This window comes from Barbus barbus, assembly GCF_936440315.1.
Source record: "Barbus barbus genome assembly, chromosome: 38".
Lineage (NCBI taxonomy): Eukaryota > Metazoa > Chordata > Actinopteri > Cypriniformes > Cyprinidae > Barbus > Barbus barbus.
Window position 1 is genome coordinate 26,203,995 of NC_136716.1, and position 18,785 is coordinate 26,222,779.

The 18,785-nt window shown below is 38.5% G+C and overlaps 1 protein-coding gene across 1 annotated transcript in view; it reads right to left on the reverse strand.

Annotated features, from left to right (window-relative positions):
- The window catches only part of LOC306857488 (uncharacterized protein), a gene marked incomplete at its 3' end in the record, with an annotated part of 57,133 nt that extends 48,723 nt beyond the window's left edge, over positions 1-8,410 (reverse strand). The window contains exons 1-8 of the mRNA XM_079397466.1: positions 8,305-8,410; positions 7,993-8,062; positions 7,832-7,858; positions 6,751-7,122; positions 6,630-6,668; positions 5,637-6,020; positions 5,471-5,554; positions 2,246-2,842 (exon numbers count right to left, since the gene is read on the reverse strand). Coding sequence (XP_079253592.1) covers positions 2,246-2,842; positions 5,471-5,554; positions 5,637-6,020; positions 6,630-6,668; positions 6,751-7,122; positions 7,832-7,858; positions 7,993-8,038 — 1,549 coding nt within the window. The 5' untranslated portion in view covers positions 8,039-8,062; positions 8,305-8,410. The remainder of the gene's footprint in view (positions 1-2,245; positions 2,843-5,470; positions 5,555-5,636; positions 6,021-6,629; positions 6,669-6,750; positions 7,123-7,831; positions 7,859-7,992; positions 8,063-8,304) is intronic.
- Between the last annotated feature and the right edge of the window lie 10,375 nt (positions 8,411-18,785).

Sequence of the window (18,785 nt, forward strand, 5' to 3'; positions counted from 1 at the left end):
GTGGTAAGTTCTGTTGTTGTGGTCTCAGTTGTTGTGCTTTCTGGTGTTGTGGTACCTGTGGTGGTGCTTTCTGTTGTTGTGGTCTCAGCTGTTGTGCTTTCTGGCGTTGTGATACCTGTGGTGGTGCTTTCTATTGTTGTGGTCTCAGTTGTTTTGATTTCTGGTGTTGTGGTACCTGTGGTTGTGCTTTCTGTTGTTGTGGTACCTGTGGTGGTGCTTTGTACTGTTGTGGTCTCAGTTGTTGTGCTTTCTGGTGTTGTGGTACCTGTGGTGGTAAGTTCTGTTGTTGTGGTCTCAGTTGTTGTACTTTCTGGTGTTGTGGTACCTGTGGTGGTGCTTTCTGTTGTTGTGGTCTCAGCTGTTGTGCTTTCTGGTGTTGTGATACCTTTGGTGGTGCTTTCTATTGTTGTGGTCTCAGTTGTTGTGATTTCTGGTGTTGTGGTACCTGTGGTGGTGCTTTCTGTTGTTGTGGTCTCAGTTGTTGTGCTTTCTGGTGTTGTGGTACCTGTGGTTGTGCTTTCTTTTGTTGTGGTCTCAGTTGTTGTGATTTCTGGTGTTGTGGTACCTGTGGTCGTGCTTTCTGTTGTTGTGGTTTCTGGTGTTGTGGTACCTGTGGTGGTGCTTTCAGTTGTTGTGCTTTCTGGTGTTGTGGTACCTCTGGTGGTGCTTTCTATTGTTGTGGTCTCGGTTGTTGTGCTTTCTGGTGTTGTGGTACCTGTGGTAGCGCTTTCTATTGTTGTGGTCTCGGTTGTTGTGCTTTCTGGTGTTGTGGTACCTGTGGTGGTGCTTTCTGTTGTTTTAATCTCGGTTGTTGTGCCTTCTCGTGTTGTGGTACCTGTGGTGGTGCTTTCTATTGTTGTAATCTCGGTTGTTGTGCTTTCTGGTGTTGTGGTACCTGTGGTGGTGCTTTCTGTTGTTGTGGTCTCGGTTGTTGTGCTTTCTGGTGTTGAGGTACCTGTGGTGGTGCTTTCTGTTGTTGCAATCTCAGTTGTTGTGCTTTCTGATGTTGTGGTACCTGTGGTGGTGCTCTCTGTTGTTGCAATCTCAGTTGTTGTGCTTTCTGATGTTGTGGTACCTGTGGTGGTGCTCTCTGTTGTTATGGTCTCAGTTGTTGTGCTTTCTGGTGTTGTGGTACCTGTGGTGGTGCTTTCTATTGTTGTGGTCTCAGTTGTTGTGCTTTCTCGTGTTGTGGTACCTGTGCTGGTGCTTTCTGTTGTTGTGCTTTCTGGTGTTGTGGTACCTGTGGTGGTGCTTTCTGGTGTTGTGGTCTCAGTTGTTGTGCTTTCTGGTATTGTGGTACCTGTGGTGGTGCTTTCCGTTGTTGTAGTCTCAGTTGTTGTTCTTTCTGGTGTTGTGTTATCTGTGGTGGTGCTTTGTATTGTTGTGGTCTCAATTGTTGTGCTTTCTGGTGTTGTGGTACCTGTGGTGGTGCTTTCTGTTGTTGTGCTTTCTGGTGCTGTGGTACCTGTGGTGGTGCTTTCTGTTGTTGTGGTCTCGGTTGTTGTGCTTTCTGGTGTTGTGGTACCTGTGGTGGTACTTTCTGTTGTTGTGGTATCGGTTGTTGTGCTTTCTGGTGTTGTGGTATCTGTGGTGGTGCTTTTTATTGTTTTGGTCTCAGTTGTTGTGCTTTCTGGTGTTGTGGCAACTGTGGTGGTGATTTCTATTTCTCTGGTCTCAGTTGTTGTGCTTTCCGGTGTTTTGGTACCTGTGGTGGTGCTTTCTGTTGTTGTGGTCTCAGTTGTTGTGCTTTCTGGAGTTGTGGTACCTGTGGTGGTGCTTTCTGGTGTTGTGGTCTCAGTTGTTGTGCTTTCTGGTTTTGTGGTATCTGTGGTGGTGCTTTTTATTGTTGTTGTCTCAGTTATTGTGCTTTCTGGTGTTGTGGTACCTGTGGTGGTGCTTTCTATTGTTGTGGTCTCAGTTGTTGTGCTTTCTGGTGTTGTGGTACCTGTGGTGGTGCTTTCTGTTGTTGTGGTCTCAGTTGTTGTGCTTTCTGGAGTTGTGGTACCTGTGGTGGTGCTTTCTATTGTTGTGATCTCAGTTGTTGTGCTTTCTGTTGTTGTAGTACCTGTGGTGGTACTTTCTATTGCTGTGGTCTCAGTTGTTGTGCTTTCTGGTGTTGTGGTATCTGTGGTGGTTCTTTCTGGTGTTGTGGTACCTGTTTTGGTACTTTCTGGTGTTGTGGTACCTGTGTTGGTGCTTTCTATTGTTGTGGTCTCAGTTGTTGTGCTTTCTGGTGTTGTGGTACCTGTGGTTGTGCTTTCTGTTGTTGTGGTCTCAGTTGTTGTGCTTTCTGGTGTTGTGGTATCTGTGGTGGTTCTTTCTGGTGTTATGGTACCTGTTTTGGGACTTTCTGGACTTGTGGTACTGGTGGTGGTGCCTTCTGTTGTTGTGATCTCAGTTGTGATGGTACTTTCTATTGTCATGGTCTCGGTTGTTTTCCCGGGGTTGGAACTTTCTGTTGTTGTGGTCTCTGTGGTAGTACTTCCTGGAGTGGTCGTGCTAGAGATTGTACTTTCTGTGTTGGTCGTGCTGTCTGTTGTTGTGATATCGGTTGTGGTGCCTGTGGTAGTACTTTCTGATGGTATGGTGCCGGTAGAGGTGCTATCTGTTGTTGTAGTCTGTGTTGTTGATCTTTCGGGAGTTGGGTTTCTGCTGCTTGTTATTGTGGTCTCCTTTGTGGAACTTTCTGGAGCTATTGTGCTGCGATTTGTTCTTGTGGGCTCGGTGGTAGTACTTTCTGCATTACCAGTGGCCATTATTGTTGTTTCTATTAATGTGGTTTTTATGTTTGGGGTTGTTTCTATCAAGATAGTAGTATAGGAAATGCTGTTGTTCCCAATATCTGGAAAAAAAATATATATATAAACAATGGTGTCCAAAATTATTAGAACATTAGTATTTTCACCATCTAAAAAATGGTTTTAAAAGTCAGTCATTTCTATCTTTTGCTGTAGTGTGACAGTAGGAAATATCAGTTTACATTTCCAAACATTCATTTTGCCATTAATTGTAATAATCCAGTGAGATTTTTGTACAAGGAGTCTGACAACATCCAGAGCTCCACACAGAGATCTGATCTCATCATCATCCAGTCTGTCTGGAATGACATGAAGATAGAACAAATTCAGACTTATGACAGACTAAAATCCATAAGAACTGTGGCAACCTCTCCAATGGCTCGTTTCCACTGAGCGGTACAGTTCGGTACATTACAGTACAGTACGCAATTATGTCCGTTTCCATGGTCAGAAGTTGTGAATGGTACCAAAATAGCGAACCATACTGTACCACCTTTTTGTTACCCTTTTGTTGGGGTACCTAGCACAGCAAAGGGTAGCAAAAGGGGGGAGCTAAACTCACTGCAGAAGTTGATTGGTTTACTAGAATCGTCACTTGTGCGTGATACAAGGGAAAGCTTCTCCTTCACTCGTTCCATGTTCTGCTTATTACATCAGAGTGCGCAAATACACACAAAAAAATCTAACAGTTGTGACGAGTCGGCTGCCTCCCCCCTTATCATCATCACCACCCCGTCCCGTATTCGCCGCCCTTCACCAGGCTCCCGACGGGAGTGGGTGTGTGAGAGAGGAGGGGCACTGAAACAGCCAGGGCTGGCGGCGTGTGATGAGGAGCACCTGAGGTGAATAGAGCCTCATCACCGCCGCCGTTTAAATGCCGAGCGCGCCTCTCCTCGGGAGACGGGTCTCTTCCCCATGCATGCACGCTGGTGTCCTCGCGGGTCCAGGAAGGGAGCATCGAGATGGGAGACTGCCGCACCCGTTACGGCTGACGGGCCAGGATGCCGGGCCGTTTAATCCCCCAGAAGCTCCGGGGGCCAAGGAGTAGGACGAAGCCGCTCGAGAGAAGCTGCCGCCACTCGCTCCCGGACCCGAGAGGGGAGTGCGTGCGGCCACCGGACTCCGCCCCTCCCTGGACCCTTCCTTTCTGAACACTGCCCTCCTTCGCGTACCCCGCAGCACGACGAGGACACCAGATCCCCTGTTTATTTTGGACACTGTTTCCCCTTGGACACTATTTTGATTATTATTGTTTAATAAAAACCTCTCAGAGGCCTGACGCCACACCCATTGTGTCTGTCATTTGCTCCTCCCGCCACACAGTGTATTTTATACTTTTATATTTTCACACAGACAATAACCGTTTCTCAATATGTGTTCTGTGGACTTATGAAACGTCATTGCCCAAAAACCCGCTTAATTTGCAAAATATTAGTGTTATTCTGAGTTTTTCAGGTGAGAATGTAGTTGTTTAAAACTGAAATCTGCGGTTTATTTATAAAGATATAGCGCCTATTTGAAAACTTGCTGTGCCGATTTCGAAGCTCCAGGTGATCTCTGGGTGCTCCGTGCTCATATATCCGCCTTGAGCAGCCTTACGCTCGGCTAGTCTTTTCGACATTTGCCGCTGGCTCTGATGTCTCTGTAGTGATTAAACGAGAATAATTTCGTTTTGTGTATATTTAACAGGCATTCGCGGTCTCATGAACCCTGTTATTTGTTCCTGGTCATATCGTTTTGACTGAGCACAAAGTTTAACTTAATATTTATTTTGAACTTTACCGTACAACTTACAGCGCTGAATTTGTAGCAAACGTTTGACTGTGAATTGTTTGCTTTTGTCTTTATTTCCTCTTATATAAGCCTCTTATACTTTGTACTTATACTTTTATAATGGCTATTATTGTTCATTAAAACGGACAAAAAAAGGCAGAGTTGTGCTTATTGTCGCGCTTTATTGTCGATCGCTACTTTCCGGCATACACCACGCCTCTCAAATAAGGATACTGTTGGCAGTGGAAAATGATCAGGGTTACGTGTACCGAATCGTACTGTACTGCACTGTACCGTACCGCTCAGTGGAAACGAGGCACAAGATGCTTTAAGAGACCTAACTGCAAAGCTACAGTACTGTTAAAAGTTTTAGGCACTTGTGTAAAAATGCTGTAAAATGATGAGGATGCTGTCAAAAAATAATGGTTTTCTTTATTAATTAACTTCTATTAACTAAATTAAACATTTGGTGTGAGCATCCTTTGCGCTTAAAGCAGCTTTTGCCCTCGGTGAACTTGCGCATAGTTTTTCAGGTAGCTTTGCAGGTAGGTCTATTGTAGCATCTTAGAGACGTTGCCACAGTTCTTCTGGATTTAGTCTGTCTCAGTTTGTTCTGTTTCTTCATGTCATTCCAGACAGACTGGATGATGATCAGATCTCTGTGTAGAGAATTGGCTGTTTGCAGACTCCTTGCGCAAACAAAACTCTCACTGGATTATTACAATTAATGGCAAAGTGAATGTTTGGAAATGTAAACTGTTGTGTTTTTTATTTATTTATTTATTATTTTATTTTTACAGATTTCATTGTAAAACTAGTTTAATAGAAAGCAGTAATTGCAAATCCATCTATTTATCTATCCATGTAATAAATCCTACAGATTCAGCAGAATACATTACCAGTAAAGTCCATGGTTGTAGTGGCAGTTGTTGAGGGTTTCATTGGTGTGACAGAAGTATCGGTAGTGTTTATGTTTGCTACAGCTGAAAAACATTGATACATTTTATGTCAACAACGATCCAGTTATGACTTAGGTAAACAAAGGTAAAATGCAAATGTTTTTACCTGCGCAGTATGCCAAAGAGCAGAAAGCGGGTTTCACAAACTCATAAACAAAATAATTGCCTGGACAGGCTTTAACTTTAATGGGATTGGATTTGAAATAGCAGCAGTTATTGTCCCAGTGACCGCAGACATCTCGAGTGACCACTCCATCCTCAACTGTTGGATGTCCTCCGTTCAGCCAGAGTGGAGCATTAGTGCCACAACTATACTCTTCAACACATGTGTCTGGCATCTGAACGCTCTGACCCTGAATGAAGAGACGGTACCAGCCGTTCCAGCTAACTTCACAGTCACACATTGTTTCAGAGTAATATTGATTGTTGGTGGCTCTCCATGGATCATCTAGCACATTGTAGTTGTTGCAGGGGTCAACAGGAGGAACCACTGTTATAGAAAAATGAAAATAATGTTTTTGAAAAAGTTTATTTTTACATGTTACATACTTTTTACTGTTGGATAGTTGCAAAAAAGTTGCCCAGCTAAATTGTTCAAAAAGTTGCCCTGTACTTTCTATCCATACTGTCTCACTTATTCTAAACAACCTATTAAAGTAAACCCAACAGCAATCTATAGTCTACCTTTATGGGCAGAAACAATGCAAAAGTAACAATAATTTTAGGTGCAACAATGTATATATTTTACATAGCTTTTAAAATTATGTTTAAACTCTGTAATGTTTTTCTTTAAAATGTTTTTTTAAAAGCATTACACATTTTTAATGCTTCTCTTGATGTTCAGTTCATTTCATTTTTAAAAGGCTATAAACACTTTTACTCCAATTAATTTCCTTTTAATTTATGTGATTGTAAATCATGGAAAATATTGCAGCTGCAAATATATTCAGCAAGAAGCTCAGTGATACTAATGACACAAATCTGAATCAAAACCTTAACTGCACATTTCACACAGTTATTATTTACATAAAATCGCAAACATGAATCCAATCTGCTCATGCAAAACAATAGTCCTCCAGATTGTAAAACATTACATTACCTGTCATAATTGTATATGTAGTGCTGATGTTTGTTGCATCTATAAAAAACAGAGAGGGAGAAAGAGATTAAAATCAAAGCAACATAGATAAAATTATGACTTGAAAATATATTATATTTACCTGCACAATATGCTAAAAAGCAGAAAGATGGTTTCACAAACTCATAGACATAATAATCTCCTGGACAGGCTTTGACTTTGATGGGATTGGACAGAAAAGAGCAGCAGTCATTGGCATAGTGACCACAGACATCTCGAGTGACCACTCCATTCTCAACTTTTGGATGTCCTCCTCTCAGCCACAGTGGAGCATGAGTGCCACAGCTGTCCTGATCAACACATTTGTCTGGCATCTGAACGCCCTGACCCTGAATGAAGAGACGGTACCAGCCGTTCCAGCTCATCTCACAGTCACACATTATTTCAGAGGAATATAGATTGTGGGTGGATCTCCATGGATCGTCCAGCACATTGTAGCTGTGGCAAGGATCATCTGTGATGGAACATTAAAATGAATTAAGCCTTAAGCTTATTGAAGATGTTGAAATCTAAATACTGAGCATCACTTTTCCTTTAGCAGTGACAATGAGAATATAAACAGCCTAACGTACCCTACTGTTGTTTATTCAATAAAATTGTAGTGGAAAATGTAAAAGAAATGTGGAATGTGTAGCTCAGGATGTCAATTGTGGCAAAATGAGTGATAGGTCGGTTTACGGGGGCAGGATGCATACACCTACAGCATGTGGTTTTTAAGCTGAAATTCCATGACGTACTAACATTCCATTAGTTGCATACACTATTGCGACATGCTCAAAAGCATACTTTTTAATACTTTTAGGGTAAATTCCAACAGAGCACAAACTTTTCACAATCCATTTATTTTGAGTAACTTAAAACAGTTTGTTAAAGAACAATGTCTAATTCCACTATCAGGATGGACTGGGAATACTAGAGACTTTCATGCATGAAATCACAGAAAACGTTTAAATTTTTTCATTACTGCACTTTTAAATAAATTAAGTCGTGGGGGTAATTTTGTTTGCATTTTTTTTTTTTTTTTTTTTTTTTAAACAATTAATACAACGATCCAAACAGACGCTTACGTCCTCAACAGTTTCTGTCTAATGAAAAGCTAGAGGTCAAAATGGGAAGCAGTTTATTATAAGCACTGTTATTAGCAAATGAATGGAAAGAATTACCTGTTATTTGCCCGTCAATTATTTCACCTTTAAAGCAAAAGAATATAAGAATAATGGTTTAATTTGAAAAGATAATAGTCATTTCACGTTTTTGAATACAGCATCATTCCAGTGTTTTAGGCCACAAATACATGCATAAAAAGATGTATGGACAAACTCACCATACAGTAGCAGTATTGAAACACACAATGAGAACATGAACCTCATTGTGAATAGCGGCACCTCCTACACCTGCGCACACACATATACACGTCAAATATGTGTTTCTATAGGTAATGTAGTAAATTTAGTTTAGTAAATTTGTCGTCAAGAGTAGGAAAAACTGTTTAAAATCAGCTATTTACCGATGTTTATACAACATTTTATGACATATATTACAAAATAATGTTACTTATCATTTAGATTTATCAAAAGCAGATGACTGGAACAGTGATAACAGCTCAGTGAGATAAAATGAGGCAAAGTAACTTTACCTGATACAAAAATGTTGGTAGACAGCAAACTCCAAAACACAGTGATGCTTAATCCAGTTACGGAATATAATGAAGAACAAACTTCAGGTCTCACAATCTTGTCTATGACTGTATTAATAAATGTGGGTGGACCTTTTCGAAAAACCTGGGTTGGGTTAAACAATACACCACCTCTAACAGTAATTCAAACCAGTTTTTCTTTCTTTTCATGTCACATGACGCCAGTATTTCTTTGTGCACCTGCAATTAATAAAAAACATTTTTAGCCTTGAATAGATGGACGTAGATCGAAGACAATCAGAATAACCTGTATTATGATGAGACACATTCCCAAAATCATTACAGTCTATCCCTTTACAGTTGCTTTTCCACATTTACTCAAACAGGTCAATGTTCACAAAACAGTTTATAGAGCCATCTGAACAGTTCTTAATTTTCTTAAACATAATGTAAATGATTAATGATTTAATATCAATTATATACAAAATTCTACACACAAACATCTCTGACTCAAGGTTCAACTGTTAACACTACAGCTAAGCCATACTTTCACAAAGCACAATTTACGAAATGTTCATTTAACAATTACATATAATTTAGTTACCAGAAGAAGAGGAAGAAGTAGTGCAGCATGGAATGAATAGAGAAATAGGAGGAAGAGGAGAGATGATAAACGAAAGAGAGAAGGAAATAGAAAGAAATGATGGGAGAAAAGTAGGAGATGATAAAAGAAAAAGAGTGGAGGGCTTTTAAAGAGAAGAATTAACTATATATAAAGGACACAGGGGAACCTCAAATAAAACAATCTAACTGTGATTGTGTTTTGAATCAGTGGTCAGAGAACCCAGCGTCCCCAGATTTCCTGTGCTGTCTGTGGACCATAAAACACAGAAAGATAAATTAAAGTAAGATTTATACAGAAAACCTTCTCATCCTCATCCATTGCAATAAACCACCCAGAACTGACAAATCAAGAGTTTTCATTATTTTTGAGATCATTTGGCTTAGTCTGGACAATTTGTGTAAAATCAGTGTTATGAATCCATAATGACGTAAATTGCACTGGCCTGTCTTTTTAAACCACATTAGTTGTTCACTATCATAGTGGTTTGTGATACACATTTTTAATCTCCCTGTAGTAATTTGGCTCTGCAGAGACTCAAAATCATAACCTAATTTCAGCCCTGACAAATCAACACATTTCCCACTGTTTATTTTATTTTAGTTTCTAACTCATTTGTTAGAATGCACTTACTGTACATATTCAGTCTTACAAATTACTTTTCACTTCATATTGTTTTGGAGTTACTACAGCTGAAAAAAGAAAAAGAAAAGAACACAACAGAATCTTGGGTGGATCTGTGTCCTCTGGTCCTTGATATAGACATCAGCAGCGTAATGACCTGCATGCATGTGTATGTGTGTTATGAGCATTTTTAAGTGTGTGTCTTTTTATTTCCAAACTATTCTTGTATATTGACTGGGAGAGGCTGTCATCATTTAAGGTGGATCAAAGCGTTATGCTGCATCACCTGTGTGAACAATCAGTACGATAACAATACACAGATTTTTGGTGATCTAAGAAACAGCTAAACCTCGCCCTATTAACCAGTGCTGCAACATTCTTCAGATCCTTTAGAAATGAATGTTCATTGCTACACACAGCTGACGCAAATAAGTATCAGTATAATCACAAGAGAAAATAAAGACAATTACACAAATGGGGTACAAATATCAATATCACATTTGTCTCAATATTATAGGCCTATTACTCAAAAACTAAAGGAAAACTGATTATGAAGCCAGCTTTGTTACATCACTTCTTCTTTTGATTTGTCCTTTTATTTCATATTTGAACAAAGTTTGTTTTTTTATATATCCCTGTCTTTTTATGTAAGATTTGTATAATGTACATCAGAACTAAATTGTGATGATTTTATGCTTGTGGGTGAACACATTACATTATTACAATACTGATATTTTGAGACCTACAACTAGTGAGGTCACTTGCATATTCATTAATATACTGTATTCATATATAGCATAATATAGATATCATGTATTGAGGAAATCATCGGGATCGCGCGCTGATGACGCAGCAGATCAAGCAGTCAGTGTCGTGTGCGAGCAGGGGATTTGACAAAACGCCGGGCTGAACACACGTGTTTTTACCGAGCTGCCTAGCTAGTCTCCCAATTTAGTTTTGAAACATACACAAGTCTCAGTTACATCTACCTAAAATAACATTTAAACACTGTAGGTGTTTTTTATGTCTTTAGAATGCGAAAATCTTCACAGCAAACTAGCCTTCCGAAGATTGTCATTCCTCCGGCACGTGGCTCGACTCCAGCTTCGGTCTCAGATGATTCAGAAATGGAGGCACAGTCCGCTCAAACAGATAAACGCCGTGATTCGTCTCATTTCACCCCTACTAAAACTAACGCCTTAAAGGCCTCACGACGAAGAGATTACTAATGCAACTCTTCTGCAAGCTATAACTTCACTTACAGCTCGTTTTGACTCGCAAGATGAAAAACTAGAAGAAATGGCTAATCAGATGAGAAGGAACAGTATCATGGTCGCAGAGATTTCCAAGGCTGTCGAGTTCAACGCCGCTGAAATTAAAGAATGCTAAGAAAAGTGCCTAGAGACGAGCAAATCACTCTTGGGATTAACTACATCGCACAAAGAGCTGGCGAGGAGAACATCTGAACTCAAGCGGTATAAACGAAGATGGAATCTCCGGATCAATGGTATAAAAGAGAAGCCTGAAGAGGATCCCCGCAGGGAAGTGATCGGTTTATTTGCTGAAATCGCACCGCACCTGTTTCAGAAATTAGATGACATTGTTGACACAGTACACCGAATCGGCAAGAAGGAGCCAGGGAAACCAAGGCAGATGATTGTGCAGTTTACAATGCGGAAATACAGGGATGAATTTTGGAAATCAACAAAGAATTCATCAGTCTGCCGGGAACGAGGAGTTCGATTCACGGAGGATCTGACGAGAGAGGACCGGCCGGCCCACGCTGAGCTCTGGCCTTTGATTGATCAAGCGCGCAAGGCAGGAAAGAAGGCGTCCTACCGTGGACCGTTTGGTTGCACTGAAGGGAAACGCATTGACTCAACATGATTATTCACTTGAACTGATTACGGGTAGAGTAGTATGAGAAATGACTGTTTGGGAGACGCACTAGGTTGTAAGGTATGTTCTAGATTCGTGGTTAGACAACCTGGTGATTTTTTTGTTTTGTTTTTTGTTCTTTCTCATACAAGTGTTTGCATTTTTCCTTACATTTTGCACTTTTCTTTTTTTATGTTCCCAGTTAAATTGCCATTTTCTTTAATGTCATTGAATGTAAGGGGCATTCAAAACAAGGTTAAAAGAAAAGCAATGTTCTTATTCTGTAAAAGTAATGGTTCTCGCTGCATTTTTCTACAAGAAACGCACTCTGTTTTAACGGATACTGCTTTTTGGTCTAGTCAATGGGGAGATAAGATGTTACTTAGCCATGGTTCTTCTCACTCAGCAGGTACTGCAATTTTATTTAACAACTGTCCAGGGAAAGTAATCACTTCTAGATCTGATCTAAGTGGACACTGGTTAGCGGTTGTTTTAGATATTGAACATATTTTTTTCATTTTGGTTCATGTATATGGCCACAATAAGGCCACGTACACACTACAAGTTTCAGGAGTGATAACCGCATTTAAGTGCGGGAGTGAGTCCCGTAAATTATCGTTCCATGTGTGTACGGAACAAGACTGAGTTCGGGAGCTTTATTGCCAGGTGTGTTTACACATACGAGGAATTTGTTTTCGTGACAGAAGCTTTCACAGAGCAACAGAATGACTAAAAATAAATAAAAAGAAGGATTAAAAATAGAACAAGTAAAAAGGGAATAAAAATATACAAATTGACAAATGTATGTACGGGTACAGTGTTGGGAGTAATGCGTTACAAAAGTAATGCATTACAGTAATGGATTACTTTTTGCTGTAACAGTAGTACAAGGCATTACTAATTAATTTTCAGTAATATTTTACTCTTTACATGTTCAGTAACGCTTGCGTTACAACACACTTTTAGCCCAAAATTTAATTTTTTACAAATTTAATTTAAAGTCGGGCTCCGACTTTTTTTTACATCCCTAGGGCCGGGCTTTGGGCCAATATTCAAGTCATACGCGGGCCGGGCCTCAGGCTTGTTGTAGGTTTCTCCTTATCTTTATATTTTAGACATCCATCAATTATTGATGAAAAATTGCTGCACAGGTGGAAACAACAGGAGTCCGTGCTGCCGCGACTGTCAAGAGCGGCTGGACGGTGTTTAGTGTCCCGCAGCAGCAGCAAGCCGTCAGCACAGATGAAGAGTTCTGCTTCAAATACACTCAATAAAGCTTGCAGTAAAGCCCCAGCAAACGTAATTACCATGAATGTGTCCGGGGGAAATAGTAAGGATTCGCCATCTCCTCATTAGACGCGCCTTTAGAGAGAAGTGCATCTTCACGGATAATGATTATATTAAAGAGCTTTTGTTTTCATTTTTATTTATTTCGTTAAGTAGTAATGTAAAGCTCTCTATAGATATATTTAGCATGTCTGTGAGGCATGTATTTGCTGTCTTTTGGTTCATTTATGCAAGGGTGTCATGCACTTGTTATTTTTGAGGGGGCACGAGTTGGGGGGGGGGGCGTCGTCATGTGACACACAGCAGCCACAGCACTTATGATTTATTTATTTTTTCCTTTTTATTCGAAACAAACGCATTAACTATATCATGAAATATCTTGATTCTCACCTTTTATGGTGATCTAGTGGACGATGGTCAAAGTAACTAATAATGTAATCTATTAAATATGGGTGTCATGCCATAACATATTTTAATACGACTGACTTTATATTTAATGTGAATTTAACATTGAAAGTTAATGTGAATAAAAACTACTAATCATAACACTTTCATTGTACAGAAAGAGAGCAAAGAACATTTTTACTGACAGTCTAGAGCACTCTCAAAAACTCCCATTAAAATCACTGAAGCTGTTTACACTATGAAATTAATATCTTACTTACATATTCATAAACACATCAGGGCCTATATTATAAAATAAAAAATAATGTACTGTAAAATAAAATAACATAAAATAATGTACTGTAAAATAGTCAATTATTTTATTGGTTCTCGTTTGATACATACATCTACACCATTAAAATCATAAATTAAATTAAATTAAATATTACATCAAATTACAGCAAAATCAACTTTGCTGTCCATGATTGTGTCAAGGATCAGCCAAATTTTCATGTGAATAGACAAAGGCGGTTAAGAAAAGTGCAACGGTGATTTTTTTGTGCCATCTAGTGGTGAAAAGAAGAATAAAGGGATATGCGCCTTCTACCCTGGTGCACTATTAGCCCAGTTGTACCCTACTTTCTAAAAAAAAAAAAAAGTGATGCTATTAAACACATATTTAAAATATACAATCGTTATGTTGTTTCTACATTATTTTGGAGATTTATTATTAAATGTTATATTGGAGAATTATTATTATATATATATATATATATATATATATATATATATATATATATATATATATATATATATATATATATATATATAATTATTTGTAGCAATAGCCAAAAATACATTGTATGGGTCAAAATTAGATTTTTCTTTTAATGCCAAAAATCATTAGATATTAAGTAAATTTCATGTTCCATGTTTCCTACCATAAATATATCAAAACTTAATTGTTGATTAGTAAAATGCATTGCTAAGAACTTAATTTGAACAACTTTAAGGCGATAACTTAAAGGCGATTATTTTCAATATTTAGATTTTTTTGCACCCTCAGATACCAGATATTCAAATAGTTGTATCTCAGCCAAATATTATCTGATCCTAACAAACCATACATCAGTGGACAGCTTATTTATTCAGCTTTCAGATGACATATAACTCTAAAGTTTTAAAAATTGACACTTAAGACTGGTTTTGTGGTCCTGAGTCACATATGTAAACTGCAATGCATTGCAATCTGACAAAGTATACATATATATATATATATATATATATACAGGTGCATCTCAAAAAATTAGAATATCGTGAAAAAGTTCATTTTTTCTTGTAACTTATTTCAAAAAGCGAAACTTTCATTTATTTTAGATTCATTACATGTTAAGTAAAACATTTCAGAAGTTTTTTGTTTTAATTTTGATGATTACAAAAAATGTTGCTTTCTAGAAACCATACCAGTTTTGGTTGAACATATTCAACCATTTAAGTTCAAGTGTTAGCATTATAAACACTGAATTAATACCGACATACAAAATTAAATTAATGACAGAAAAATTAGGAATGTTGGACAATAAATATATAACATGGATGGATTTATATTGTATGTACACTCACCTAAAGGATTATTAGGAACACCTGTTAAATTTCTCATTAATGTAATTATCTAATCAACCAATCACATGGCAGTTGCTTCAATGCATTTAGGGGTGTGGTCCTGGTCAAGACAATCTCCTGAACTCCAAACTGAATGTCAGAATGGGAAAGAAAGGTGATTGAAGCAATTTTGAGCGTGGCATGGTTGTTGGTGCCAGACGGGCCGGTCTGAGTATTTCACAATCTGCTCAGTTACTGGGATTTTCACGCACAACCATTTCTAGGGTTTACAAAGAATGGTGTGAAAAGGGAAAAACATCCAGTATGCGGCAGTCCTGTGGGCGAAAATGCCTTGTTGATGCTAGAGGTCAGAGGAGAATGGGCCGACTGATTCAAGCTGATAGAAGAGCAACTTTGACTGAAATAACCACTCGTTACAACCGAGGTATGCAGCAAAGCATTTGTGAAGCCACAACACGCACAACCTTGAGGCGGATGGGCTACAACAGCAGAAGACCCCACCGGGTACCACTCATCTCCACTACAAATAGGAAAAAGAGGCTACAATTTGCACGAGCTCACCAAAATTGGACGGTTGAAGACTGGAAAAATGTTGCCTGGTCTGATGAGTCTCGATTTCTGTTGAGACATTCAGATGGTAGAGTCAGAATTTGGCGTAAACAGAATGAGAACATGGATCCATCATGCCTTGTTACCACTGTGCAGGCTGCTGGTGGTGGTGTAATGGTGTGGGGAATGTTTTCTTGGCACACTTTAGGCCCCTTAGTGCCAATTGGGCATCGTTTAAATGCCACAGCCTACCTGAGCACCATGACCACCATGTACCCATCCTCTGATGGCTACTTCCAGCAGGATAATGCACCATGTCACAAAGCTCGAATCATTTCAAATTGGTTTCTTGAACATGACAATGAGTTCACTGTACTAAAATGGCCCCCACAGTCACCAGATCTCAACCCAATAGAGCATCTTTGGGATGTGGTGGAACGGGAGCTTCGTGCCCTGGATGTGCATCCCACAAATCTCCATCAACTGCAAGATGCTATCCTATCAATATGGACCAACATTTCTAAAGAGTGCTTTCAGCACCTTGTTGAATCAATGCCACGTAGAATTAAGGCAGTTCTGAAGGCGAAAGGGGGTCAAACACAGTATTAGCATGGTGTTCCTAATAATCCTTTAGGTGTGTGTATATTATATTATTATTATTATTATGTCCATTAAAGGAAGACTGTAAACAAAAAACAAAAAATGTTTTATATAATAAACAAACACACACATACACACACACACACACACACACACGTACAACCACTTTCTCCAAAACTGTTTAATTATTTAATTATGAGAGACACAGCAATGCATCATTTTCTAATCTAGATCATGTTTGTAGTGTGTTCCTGGGGATTAAAACGTGCAACATATATTTCAGACCTAGTGGAGTAATAAGTAATTGTAAGTAATTGTAAATGTGTAAAGTTGCATAAGCTCATTCTAACTTAGTGTCATATCCGTAAATAATTATGGATATTATGTTTTCTATGGACCTGCAGTTCCTAAAATGATTTAAGTTTACAACTAAAAACAGTTACAGTTAGCAGGCGCATAGAGCTAGGTCCCACTTCAAAACACCCTGATAGTTTGATAGTGGATTGCCCAACATTGCGTTCTTTTATTCAATTCCACTTTGACTTCTCTTTCATTGTTATTCTGAAGCGTCCCCTAGTGGCTGTTACCCAAAATGCATCAGAGTTTCGCCTCTTGGTCTTCTATACTCTTTGATCTAAGTGAGGGCTATTGATCTGTACAGGGACTGGAGCCAACCTACAGAATGAGTAATGGACTCCACAACCAAGAATGTGCATTTTCATTAAACAGTCCATTACGGTGTATGTTAAATAGATCATTTACTCTTGATATTGCCATAAAAACATAACAGAAGTTGTACCTGCACAGTACACATGCCTGGAGACTGATATGTTGGGTTTGACAAATTCATAGATGTAATAATCTCCTGGACAGGCTTTGACTCGGAAAACCATGATGACCACACTGAATAAGATCCCACGACTTCATGTGTCACCACTCCATCCTCAAGTGTTGAATGAAAGCCGTTGAGATGCAATCCAGTTTCTCCACCACATCCACCATAACTCACACACCACTCAGACATCTGGGCACTTTCTCCATTCAAACACAGCCGAAAATCAAACTCTTTGCAAAAACAAGAGCATGCGTAAACCTCTACCGTCTGTGTCTGTACGAAAGAGACTGATGATGGATTAGATAAAATGAATGTTTAGGAAATTTATTTATATGCATTTCCACCAATTTGAATGTCATTGTTATGCTTTGTGTTGAATGATAAACGTGAGATTCAAATATTTAAGTAAAAGTTTTCCCACTGAAACAAAAGATACAAAAGGGTTATTTACAAAATGGAAATTTATGATAAAGACTGTGATGCTGTACTGTCTGAACAATTCAAAATAAAACTTAAATTAAACAAATAAGGGCAAGTAAGTCTTGTTAAATTATACATCACCCGTGTAGACTGGCTCTCTCTAGTTGGTTTTCAGGTTCTCTGCAGTTCCTGCTCTGCCCAGCAGGTGAAGTCTGGTGTTACTGTTCTGCTGTCTATCATGGATCATCCCACCTGTTACTCCACCCATTTCACCTGCTCCTCATTACCAGCTCATGATATTCCTCTCTGTGTGTGTGTGTAAAACCTGATTTTTTTATATATTGTAGGGACCCATGAGGAGAAAAAATATAAAAAATAGTAAATTATGTTTATCTGAAACTAACAATGCAACCAGGTTTTCTGTAAGGGGTAGGTTTAGGGTTATGGTTGGGTTAAGGTATAGAAAATATTGTTTAGTCCAGGGCTGTCCAAACTCGGTCCTGGAGGGCCGGTGTCCTGCAGAGTTTAGCTCCAACCCTAATTAAACACACCTGAAGCAGCTAATCAAGCTCTTACTAGGCATACTAGAAACTTCCATGCAGGTGTGTTGAGGCAACTTGGAGCTAAACTCTGCAGGACCGAGTTTGGACAGCCCTGGTTTAGTCAGTATAGAAGTAATAGAAGTCTATGGAAAGTCCCCACAATTCACAGAAACAAATGTGTGTGTGTGTGTCATTTTCAAAAATGTAAAACAAAGAATTAAATTGGAGATTAGATAAAGTGAAAAGGTATTTTCTTTTTCTTTTTTTCACATTTTGGAAAAACAAACAAACAAACATGAAACATTCCAATTTGACAAAATAAAAGAAATAGGCAACTCAGAGCACAATGTTATGAAAAGAAGATAAATAAGTTTACCTGAAATCAAATGCTGCCTCAGAGCAAACTCATCAGTGCCTTTATTAATAACTGGGTGGATCATTATCATTATTGGAACCACACAAAAATAGCTTAAACCAGTTTTTCATTTTAATGTGGCTTCGAGAGTTTTATTTATTTATTTATGATGTGACCTGATTGTTTCCTGGTGTACACCTGCATTCAGAAATACATTCTTTCACTGCTTGAATAGATGTGAATGTAGATGGAATGAGAGCAGATTGATTGGTTTTGCACTTTTTCCAAAGCAACTTTACAAAATAAACCAAAACACCCCGTACAGAGACCTAAAGGTGACCCGAAAGATTTATGCTAATAATTTAATGATGTTACTTATTAGTTTAAATAATAATTAATGATTACATTAAATACTTTAGAGTTCAACCCTGAAGGTTGCTGGCAGTGGCCTAACAAGATGGGGTTTCTGAGATGTGCAAACTAGCAAGATCATAACAGGAATGCAGAAATACATATCATTTTTTTTTAAATGCATTATGTAACATGAACTAAGAATCATCAACAATATTACAGCATTTACACCAAATCCAGGGTAGTATTAAACTGTACATATAATACCTTTTCAACAAGAACAGTGTATTATGAAGAACACCATAAATCTGGCACCAATATAAATAACAAAATAAGGGTAAAAAATAAACGACTAAAAAATTTAACTTCCATCCTCATGAGAAATACTGTGTATTTCCTTGTTTGTGTAGT